The 12,067-nt window shown below is 33.4% G+C and overlaps 1 protein-coding gene across 1 annotated transcript in view; it reads right to left on the bottom strand.

The window, feature by feature from the left end:
• Window positions 1–12,067, bottom strand: part of EPHA5 (EPH receptor A5) — a 302,370-nt gene that overhangs the window by 257,988 nt on the left and 32,315 nt on the right. Inside the window, exon 2 of the mRNA XM_029945331.1 lies at window positions 4,436–5,099. Within this exon, the coding sequence (XP_029801191.1) occupies window positions 4,436–5,099 (664 nt within the window). The remainder of the gene's footprint in view (window positions 1–4,435; window positions 5,100–12,067) is intronic.

Raw genomic sequence — 12,067 nt, 5'->3', positions numbered from 1 at the left:
GACAGCAACTATCTGGTCATATCTTAGTACAGGCTTAGTAAATGTTAACACATGATAATCATTACAACAGATTTACTCAAACTTCAGCTTCTTAATATAGTTATATCCTTAATTAAATCCCAACATATTTTGATTAGCAAAGAAACAGTAATTAAATGTAAATGTATAATAAGTATATATTATAAATACATTTCAGGATGTGATGTTCTGAAGTCTAATCACTAAGATGGTCTCTCTAACAGGTAGGATGTCATATGCCAGCCATATATGGTTTTACATACAGAACTTGAAAATTTGGCCTGATAATCTTAGGACTAAGAAAATGACTGGTTTAAGAGACGCTTTGTCAATTTTGTGACTGAAGAGATTTTCTACAAATAAATACAAAGGTAAAAAAGAAATGAATACAGGGACACCTGGGGGCCCAGTTGGTTGAGCATCCAACTCCTGATTTCAACTTGGATCATGATCTTGCAGACATGGGTTCAAGCCCCATGAAGTGCTGTGCACCGACTGTAGAGGCGGCTTGGGGTTCTCGCTCACTCTTTCTCTGCCCCTCCCCCCTTGTGCTCTCCTCTCAAAATAAATAAATAAACATTTAAAAAAATAAATCAATATAGTAGTTTGCCTTTATCCACTCTTTTGTTTTCAGTGGTTTCAGTTACATGCACAGTCCAGACACAGATGATCCTCCTGACATATTGTCAGAAGTTCAACAGTAGCGTAACTATAGATCACAGTGCCTCCATCATTCCCCTCACTTCATCTCATCACGTAGGCATTTTATCATCTCACATCATCGCGAGAAGGGCGAGTAAAGTACAAGATAGTTTGAGAGAGACATCTCATTCATATAACTCAGTATAGTATATTATTATAGTATTACATTTATTATTAGTTATTGTTAGTCTCACTGTGCCTCATTTATACATTATACATTTATACATTATACTGTTCATAGGAAACAGCATAGTATATATAGGGTTTGGTACCATACACAATTTCAGGCATCCCTGGGGTTATTGGAATGTAACCTCCTCAGATAAAGGAGGACTACTGTGATTTTAGAGCACAATATTCTTTTATATCTTTACCCATTCTACCTTCTCTTCTGAATTTATTTCTCTACCTCTTAACTTCTGGTTTCTTTCTCATTTCTTAAAATAACCTTCACCATCCCTGCCATCCCTGTGTGGTCTAGTGGGGGTAAAAAGAGTCATTAAACAAATAATAAATTAACAAAAGATGCAATATAATAACTCTAAATGGTTCGATGAGGGGAAGACATAGATGTAAGTAAGAGAAAGGTCTAACTTTGAAGAATCAGGGATAGCTTCCCCGAGGGAGGGGTATCAGAGGACATATCTGAAGGATTAGTATGAGTTAATCAGGCATGAAGTAAGTAGAAAAATGTTTCAGAGCAAGGGAACAGAATCAGAACAGGTAGTTAAAAGTTAGCAAACTACTTTTGAGAAAGTGAGAAAAAGTCAGCGTGACTCGTGCAGAGAGAAGAGGAAGAAGCATAGTTTAAGAAGTATCTGAGGCAACACCAGGCAGAATCTTGAGCTACCGTAAAAACTGCCTCAATAGGCAGCCACTGAAGTATTTAAAGTTTGTGATGGGGTTAAGTGGGAACAGAGAAGGATGGGTGTGCGAAAACACCAGGTTTGCCTTTTCCTAGAGGTGATACAGTCACATGGCTCAAAAATCAAAATATTATATAAAGTCATTCATTATATTTGAAAGTGAAGCTCCAACAAGGCATACTTATAGATTGGAGGAAAAGAAATAGGGAAAAGTGGATGCTTTTAAGAGATGGCTTGGTGGTGATATATATGAATATTTTGCAATAAATAGGTACCGGGTAGTGAGTAGGAAGAGGGTGTCAAGAATAATTCCTAGATTTCTGGAGGTTAAAAGCATCAAGATCCACACTTAACAGTTTGGGGATAGCACATTAAGATCACAGAATTATTTAAAGTTCCGGTGAAATTTTATATGACACACAGATACATTCACATTCGCATATTCTTACTACATGTAGATATAAATGCCTCAGGAATATCTGTGGTATCTTAATTCTCCAAAAATGATCATTTAATATTTATTTCTTTACTCAATGTGGTAAGTTATTTATAGGATGAACATTTGAAACTCCTCACAGAGTGGCCACATGCCATCTGTATTTTGGAAAACACCAAGAGGCACTGTTGATACGAACTCTTTTGTGTGGAATTCCTTCTGGGGCTGTGTAGTTCACAATCTTCATGCCCTCACACCCTTTGATCCTAAGACCAGGGTAAGGTAATAAATGAATTTAGACAGACCAGCCTAGTGACGTTTTCTACAAGGTAGCTAGCCTCTCTAGTTTATTCCACTGTCTCTCAGTTAGGTTTCTAACTTTGTGTAGAAAGAAAAAGATATGCATTGAATGCCTGGATTCTGTCAGAACACTGCTTCCCAAGATACTTTCATGACAAGCATGCAGAGAACGTTGCAATCCCAGCAACAATAAAAAATTAGAAAAATGCAGAGGTCTTTTATACCCTCTGTCCATCAGGATGAAAACAAAGATCATTGTGTTCTCTACAGAAGTGGCAGCATGCCATTCTCTAAAGTGACATAAGCAAATAATCAAATACAACTTGTTGCCTTATAATACTAGTAAAACAAAATTTTAAAAATAGTATGATTTATACTGTAAATATTTTAGACAAAATAATGAAATGTATCCAATGGATCATGTTTATTCTCCTGCTTTTGATTCTACAATTACATTTATCTTCACAGAGAACCATTCAAAAGAAAAGTTAAGATAATGTTAGTTAGAACTTTCTTTCACATCTAATCCAAAATAAAACATAATTTCCATGGCAAGTTAAAAATTATTTCCAAAACATAATTTTGATTTAATAAAACTTCATATATATGCATATACATATATAAAGGTATAGAGTTGTAAACTACATAGAAAGACAATCTAAACTTTATTGTAAATGATATTGTAGGGATACAAAATATGAGCTGATGATGAAAAACAAATTCATTTATTTTTGAAAAAGACAGTATAAGTGAGCGAGAGAGAGAGAATCCCACAAGGTGCAGAGAAAGAAGGAGAAAGAAGGAGAGAGAGAGTGCAGAGCCCAGAGCAGGGAGCAATCAATCTACAGTCAGTCCTGAACAGACTTGAGCAAGTTTGATTCACATTATATCCTGGATTTGCGGGGGCAGAAGGTGGGGGCAGGGGATGGACTTGAAGCTACCAGATGGGATAAAGGGACTTCTCAGCATTTGGTTTTCTCTTTAGTTAATACTATGTCGCATTACCTATTTAGCATGTACACAGCATGGTGATATCAGGTTAATAAGGATGAATGAATTTTTTTTAAGTAAAAATGTTTTCTTACTCATAAGCTGTTGTTCATTTTGACATAAAGTACTAACCTGTTCCCAAGAGTCACTGACAAATATCTAAGTTTAACTCAACACATTGTGGACAAAATAAGGACATTTTCAAATGAAGAGGGAGCATACAGGGCCAAGTTTCAATTAAAATAATAAAACAGAAAAAAATTTCCCCAAGTATAAATTGCTTTGAAATAAGCTTTTTGTGTTGGCTCCATCTCCAAAGTTATTTTCTTAGGTACTACTTATTATGCATTCAATATTGAGTTGTAAAATTTTTTAAATTTAAATGTTTATTTATTTTTTAGAGAGAGAGAGAGCAGGGGAGGGACAGAGAGAGAAGGAGACACAGAATCTGAAGCAGGCTCCAGGCTCTGAGTTCTCAGGACACAGCCTCACACGGGGCTCAAACCCATGGACAGCAGGATCATGACCTAAGGCAAAGTCAGACACTTAACCCACTGAGACAACTAGGTGCCCCTGATGTGCAAATTTTTAAAAGGGACTTGAACAACACAGTGAACTAAGTATTGTCAGTTGAAAATTATCTTGGTATGCAGTTCCTATGGCTAAATTTATTTCTGAAGAACTCTTAAAGGCAGTTAAAAGCACGCCAAACAAATCTCATCGAACACTTACATTTGGATTTTATATAGCAAAGTAAGGGTACTGCTTTCTCTTCGTGGAGAGATAATACTTCAAAGCAACAATACTCACACAAAGATATAATCCTTTGGTTTGAGTTGCTCAAAAATGAAACTTCTGAAAGCAAACTGAATATGAAATACTACATTGGAAGGAAGACACTCTCTGGGTATTAATTATGTATATCCAATAAAATACTACACTAAATCTTTGATCGTAGCCAGAAATTCTAAAATTCTGAGAAGAGAGAAATCAAACTTGAAGAGAAAAAATTTCCATAAATTAGTGAAGTAAAAGGTCATCTGCTCATAATCATTGGAGGAAATACAGATACATGATCCAACTGGCGCAGACTGTTCCTGCAGATCTGCAGGCAAATTCTTACCTTGACAGGTGCCATTTTTCTCTTCATATCCTGCCTTGCACATGCATTTCCCGATGGGCACCAGCCACTCCCCTTCAGCGCTGCAGTGCATTTTGGGTGGTTCGTCCGTCACAGAATGGTTGACACAGGAACCAGACACTTCGAGCAGCTGCGAGGAGTCAGCTCCAGTAATTGTGTCAGGGAACACAGCCAAGTGGCGTACCACAGAGGGGCATTTTTTATAGTACACACGCACAGAAACCAGAGCAATGCAAGCACCCACATCTTGAAAAGCAAGATAAAATCCTTTTTTGCTTAGAGGTCCTACATCTCTGACCTCTGTATTCAGTTTCATAACCCGGTCACCAAGATCAAGCTCTGTGAAGCTTTCATCGGCAGCAATGGTATCAATTTTGATGTACTGGTTTTCCTTGATGTTTCTCCCATTCTCGTCATCAGACTCAAAGTAATACATGTTAAAGGTTTCCTTGCAGGTTCCCAGTCCACCAGGAAGACTGTTGCAGTCTCGCAGAGTAAACTTGAGTTCTATAAAGATTCTGGAAGCACCTTCGTTGGAAATCCAACTGGTCAAAAGCCAGTTATTCTGATTCTGTTCCATAACTTTGCATACTTGGTATGTGTGGATAGGGGCATAATTTTCATCAACTTCACCAATCTCTTCCCACTGTATAACATAAGATAGAAAGATTTTTTTAATGTTTAGAAAATAGTAAAAATAGTCAAAGGAAACGATTTCAGATCTAGAAATGTCTGTCGCCTTTATCTATAGTATTGGGAGAGGAATGAGAACTTTAAAATGAGAATTTTAAAAACGAGAACTTTAAAAATACTTTTTAGAATAAGTAAATTAATAGCATGTTATTCACTGTAACTCAAAAGTTAACACACACAAATTTCAGGGAAAAAGAATATGTATTTCAGGGGAAAAGGAGAAGAAAACTGAATGTGGGTGCCGTTAACAAGGAACAGAGAAAGGGTGTATATTTGGAAAAAAGTTCAGTGTAAAATCTAAGAAAGTATATAAGATTTGGCAGAAAAAAGAAATATATTTTTAAAAAGACAACAGTAAAATGAAGCAAAAATGGAAAAGAAAGGAGAAAAATGTAACATGTAAATCCACATTTAATTCCGGCATATTACAAATGACATATCAATGTAATAAAACATGAAAGAAAATTTATTAGTTTAAAAGTAAAAATAGATGCTTATTTCATTTAACTGATCTACTTAGTATTCTTTTGCAAATTGGACAGCTAAATGTTTATTCATAGATTTATCTAAGAAATACAAGCCTAGAGACAGATATAAAATACAGACAAAAATTATAGGGAAGAGTCTTGTCATTTTGAATACTGAGTTCTTGTTATATCCTGGGAATGCACTAATTCTTTTTACCAATGCTTTATTTTATGCAAAGTGACATTAAAAGTTTGGAATATATATAAAATACAGAAAAACTTAAGCATGATTCATATAGCTTCCAAAATATTAGGTCAAAGAGATCTAAACTTATCTCTTTCCCAATAAAATTCCAGCTTTGAGACTTTCAGTGTACCATAATCACTTTCTAAACAATATAGAAACAAATTTTTATTCTCCACAAAGATGTTATTATAATTTAGAAAGTTTTATTTTTAACTTTTATAGAATCTATGTACAAAACTATATGTATATATTTGTTTTAAATCTTTAAAAATGACCCTGGAACACAAAGAGCAATGAAATTATACTTTCAATAAATCCAGAGTGTGATTTCAGACATTAAACTTTGTAGATAATAAACTTCATAAACTTCATCTCTTTACACATGAAATTAAATAGAACATTATTTCTTAATTCTGCTCAACTGACAAAGATGTGAAAAATGTGGAGTCACAAGGGATGCACATAAATCATGTACCTCAGATGGTCCCTCTTCAAAATTCTAGCTGCCATCAGACAGGCTAAAGTAAAATGTGTTAATGAGGGAAAACTGCTGAGCTCCTTAAATTCACAAGAAAGAGACATCAAGATTTTATCTTAACCACTTTCACATCTTGGTGTTATGTGAAGCCTTAGTTCTTTCATTTAATCTCACTTTTGTCTTCTCTCAAAATGTACATAAACTCTACTTAGCCTCAGATTTCCAAAACAGCTTTCTATTTCAGCAATCTGTCACTAAACCATTTACATTATCTTCCTGAAGTGATCCAGCTATCAATCTCTTTATTATAGATGATTACTGATGCCATTACTAATATTTCATGCAAAAGAGCACATCAACTAACCAAATAAAAATAATACAAATGATCAACTACCATACCAAAATTAAACAGATACATATTCTCTGAATTAGTACAATGGAAAATGACAACAAATTTCTTCTATGAAAAAAAATAAAAATGCTATATTATCTTCTTTTCAAATGTATTTTATAACAGTCTTCCAATACAAAACACAGATTTCCAATCTTGGAATTTAAATCATTTATTTAAAAAACTATTTCCGCATCATATATTCCACTGCTAGCAAGTAAGAGGAATTGGACAAATAAAAGGAATCAGAGAAACAGCATCTTCCAGGATTATAATGTATGCAATTTACGGTCTTCGTAGAAAGTCCCAGGTATCACAAATATTATTAAAAATCCAAGTCAAGTAGCAACAAAAAAGGCAGCTTAATAGTTACTGCTTCAGGTGATGATTTCAAAGTATGTGCATAAGCATCTAGTTCTCTGAATATTCTCAATTAAGAAGAGAAAAACTATAATTTTCTTTGATGTTAGGACCTATCATGGTGGGATTTTATTTATTTTCCTTTTCAAGTGTCCACAATATAAATTAAGGCTCACATTTTCTATTTTTAATGAGTGAATAGAAAGGCTTTAATTTAAATAATTATAGCCACAATCCATTCAGAGAATCAACTAGGTAATACATACACATTTCTCATAAATATCCGCTCCTATGTAGAGGAATATGTTAAGAAACAGACAAAAAAATTCATTTATTTTGGACTGACTATTTGAAATAAAACTTTGAATTCTTCCAAGTTGTCTTCCTTTTTAATACAAAGTGGGCATTTTTCTGTCCTCAGCAAAAAATAATACCAATAAGCAAGAAACAAAAGGGATAGAAAGAAAGTAACACAAACCAAGAACTTAAGAATGTGGCAGGTCTATTCCTAGACATGCTTGTAAATGTCACTTCAAGGAAACTGTAGTGGTTTAATAAAGACCACAGATAGAAAACACAATATTTTGGCTTAATTTTGTTGAATTTCATATGATCACATGGTTTACTAAAAGTATTTGTTGCTCCTTGATTACTACAAGCAAAGTGCCTGGACATTTTGGAAATGTGGTCACTGCAATATGGTGGCTGTAGTCTTTTCTTCGGGTCTGGCCACTCTTCAAGACCCATCCTCTGATCTCATGTTCTTCTCTCTATTTGGTTCCTCCTTACTCATATTTCATTGCTTTAGGATTAAAGAACTTGTTTTACACAGTCAGTTTAGGCTCACTTGATTTATTTCCCAGATGCATGGCTTGCTCCTTTTCTGGCTGGGCACTAAAAACTCTAAGACAGTTGCTATCCAATCCTATGCCTGAACAGGCATCACAGGCCAGCCATAGTCATCAGAGCCGTGGAGAACAAAAGGACTTATTTTAATATCTATTTGTATATGATAATAAACATAGAAAAGTTGTAGTTACCAATTTTGCCTACCCAAACCATTAAGAACTAGTTTTTCCTTCACTACCTTTCTCCTTGCCCTAGTAGGTTTCTTGCCCCAAACTCTGATGGCCTCTGACCTTGTGAGCACTGCTCTACTATCCTCTACCCTAGACTTCACATCTCTTCTCTTCAGAACTTAAAAGTACTGTCTCAGGACACACAGCCCAGCTGGAACCTCCCTTTATCTTCCATCCTCAGATACACAGAAGGAATCACCATGTGAACAGTCTCTATTTGAACCTTTCAAGTTATCAAGAGGTGCCTATTGCCTAGTTCTGTTTTCAATATTGTATTTCTACATATCTTGCATCTATAGAGGGAAGGAAAGAGCCTGAATAGAAATACATGCATGGTTTTGTACAGAGGAAATACTATCAGCCTGAAGTCCCAGTTATAGTCTCTGCTTTCACCTTCTGTAGATACATAACCCGAGACTCCACAACTGGCACTGGTTACACAATCTACAGAGAGAATAGAAACTCTCTCTTCCATTCATTGAATATCCAATATAAAATATTAGAAAGGGTATTAAAAAATCTGGCCCTGCTGTTCGACTTAGAAATGAGGAACTTGAAAACCAGACCAAAAAAGAAAAAAAAGAATTTCCCAAACTCACAGATGACAACCCTATCCATCTGGGCTTCCCCTCTGCCTGTGTCTACGTCTGTCTTCTTGGCACTTTGTTGTACTTGATATGTGTATTTGTGTGTGGGATTCCTTGATTCACTGCCATCAATTGCTACCCCACTCTGTCAAAATGAAATTCACATTTTTTTCAGCATCATATAACTATAAACCTTTCTTCTTTTTTTCTTTTACTTCTCTCTTATCTTCAATTTCCTTTTCTTCCTTCCTTCCTTTCTTTCCCTCTTTCTTTCTTTTGTTCCTTCTTATTCTTTCTTTCTTTTCCTCTCTCTCTCTTCCCTTCTTTCAGTCTTCTCCTCTCTATTTCTCTCTTTATGTATACACCCACATGTATATTTTTAATACTCTGAAATACAAATATGAGAGTAGAGATTAGGTTGCCTTATTCTCTATTATAACTCAGACTCTGATACCACAGAGTATAGACTAGCACACTTCATAAATTTTTCACATGAATAAAATAATATCAAACATTTATACATTCCTTAACCCAGAGATCTGCTAATTCAAAATATGATATGATTCAAATGTCAAATATGACATAATTCAAAATAAATAAATGATTGTATGATTTGTCTTCTGCATTTGTTTGAGCAAAGATAAATTTTGTTCTGTGTAAACTGTCTGAATTTTATAAATTTAAAAAAGGAAGGAAAGTTTATAAATTCATGTTATTTTGAAAATTAGTCTTCAATAAAAACCTCTAAGCATTTAAGACATTTTCTTTATTCTAATAAATCATACAATTATTTTGATTTCAGTTTCACACATTAACCTGTAGAACTATTTTTCATTAGCATTGCATTTGAACAATTTTAACGTATAGCCTAGTTTAGATATGCTATTTTTGACCCTGATGTGTTTGAAAATATTGTTTTCACCGTTCACTCACTTTATTCACGATTCCATACAGATATATGGATTAAAAATCCAGAATATAATATATCAGTTAGTGGCACTATATTTAATTTATTAGTAAATCAATATTAGAACTCTCTTAGTGATTCTCTTTGGCAGAATAATATAAAAATAAAGAATCAATTGCTTCCAGTTTTACTCTGAATTCCCAAAGTATAACTTTATAGCAAGATCTTGTTTACTACATAAATGTTTCTTTGAATATAGAAAAAACTGCCTATTATCCTTTAATATCACAATATTTTGTATAATGCCTTTTGAAATGCTCCAAAAAATTAATTCCAGGCTTCCCATTATATTTAAAATACTTTTAGATGTCATTTGTTACGATTTGTAAATGTGTGTATATGTGTTGTATGTTTATTAACTTCACTGAAGGTATCTGATATAAAATTACTAATTAACTATTGTTTTTAAAAGAGCAGTACCTTCTCATAATCTTAGAAAGTTCCTGGTAAATAGTTGGACCATGTGCTCAAGTTTGGAAGTATGGTGCTTAACCTAATTTAACTAGTGAGCAACACATTCCAATTTTGACCTCATAAAATTTTTACCTAAAGTCTAGAATTTCTGGAAGCTTCCTGGTATGCAAAAATCAGAGGAAATACAAACTAAAAAATCAGAAACTTCAAACACACTAAAGATATTCAGTATTTCATGTTATTTTTGTTTACTACACTGATTAAAATAAGGCAAAATACATTCAAGTAAAGACCTAAATGAATTGTTTATTTTTGTATTTCCCAGGTGCATGATAGACAACTACTAATATTTTCCTCATAACATTTTATAAGACTTACTAGTCTCACATAAAATCATTATCTTTTTCCTCTCTGTTGGATGTACAATTGACCTCACTTGTCTTGTGTGCATGCAAAAGTCAGCCATAAACTAAGACATTCAATCCAGGACATTTCCTCTGAGAAAAACTAAGCCAGAAAATCCTCAAAGAGTTAAGAGACTTAGGAAAAAAATCAATGGCAGAAAACATGAGAAATCCTATTATTGTCAGGACAAACTTTTTTTTTTTTTATCTGTTTGTTACTACTAGCTTTTGATGTGTTACTGTCAACTACAACTATTCCTCATTAGGAAGAAAAAATGTATTTTTATGACTAGTGCATATTGGGTACAAATATGAGGTTCTAGTGGGCCTTCCTGTAATGGCTGCACCAATGCTTAAACACAGAGTCAAATAGAAGAGCAAACTTAGATTTGGGTCCTAATGCTTTGAAAAACATTTTGTTGTAATTCAAATGCAATCCTCATAGATGTTAAAACCTCTCAACTAATATAGTACAAGAAGAACAGTTTACAGCTACAGGGAGTCAACCCACATTTGAGAAGATTAATATTCTTATTACACACTATTTGCATAACATAATCATAAGGAGCACAACTATATAATTTGTAGATAAGTAAACTTAGGCCTAGAGTGACTGCCAAATGAGTGCCAAATTAGCGTCTGACATTGTTTTCTCCTATTGAAGGGATAAAGTTATAATGCATAAAATGTAGTGGCACTTGAGATCATTTCATGATTAGCCAATACATAATAACCTAGGTATTGTTGTTTTCAAAAGATAAAATTGTGGACTGTTGTAAAATTATAACACACAACCTTCCTTGATCAATTTCCTGACTTTTGGATCAAGAGCATGCATAGTCCATTGAGTAATAGAAGCATCTTAAAAAAAATTTAAAAAATAAAAAAAAGCATCTTGGGTTTATGCAAATCATAAATTATTTAAAAGGAATAAATATATAGTACATAGTTTCTGTTTCAAAAATTTAATTTATGTAACAGATAAGGTTCTATAGTAAAATAAATATGAAAAAATATATAGACTTTCAATAAAAATAATTTGATTCAACAATCTTATTTCCTCAGTAATATGTTAGTGGAAGAAGATTGCAAGAGATAGGCATTTGACATTTGATGTGCTTAAAATATCTTTAAAAGTCATAAGTATGAAATAGAAATACTGCTGGAAATGGCTCAATTAATTTTCTGTGTATGAATAAAGGTGAAGTCAATTACTTTATTGCCCATGGAATAGAACAAATATTTATGGGTTCAAATTCAATTCATCAAACAAATAAAAACACTTGAAAAAAACAAAAATTAAAATTTTAAGTTTATATGAATATTTTCATGGCGAAATCCACAGACAATTCAGCATGTATACACACTAAACATGAATGGCAAAGGGAACATTTTTCCCCTAGGAAAATAATTCATAGTTTTTTTCTTTGCTTTAATGATGTAGTCAGTAATTTTTTAAAAAAAGGAAAGAATAAATGAAAAGAAAAAAAAATGAGTCCTTCATTTGCTAAAAATTATGCAAGTGCA

The sequence above is a fragment of the Suricata suricatta genome, chromosome 1 (genome assembly GCF_006229205.1).
Source record: "Suricata suricatta isolate VVHF042 chromosome 1, meerkat_22Aug2017_6uvM2_HiC, whole genome shotgun sequence".
In the NCBI taxonomy this organism is placed as follows: Eukaryota; Metazoa; Chordata; class Mammalia; order Carnivora; family Herpestidae; genus Suricata; species Suricata suricatta.
Note: the sequence above shows the minus strand (reverse complement) of the source record. Positions and strands in the feature narration are given on the sequence as shown.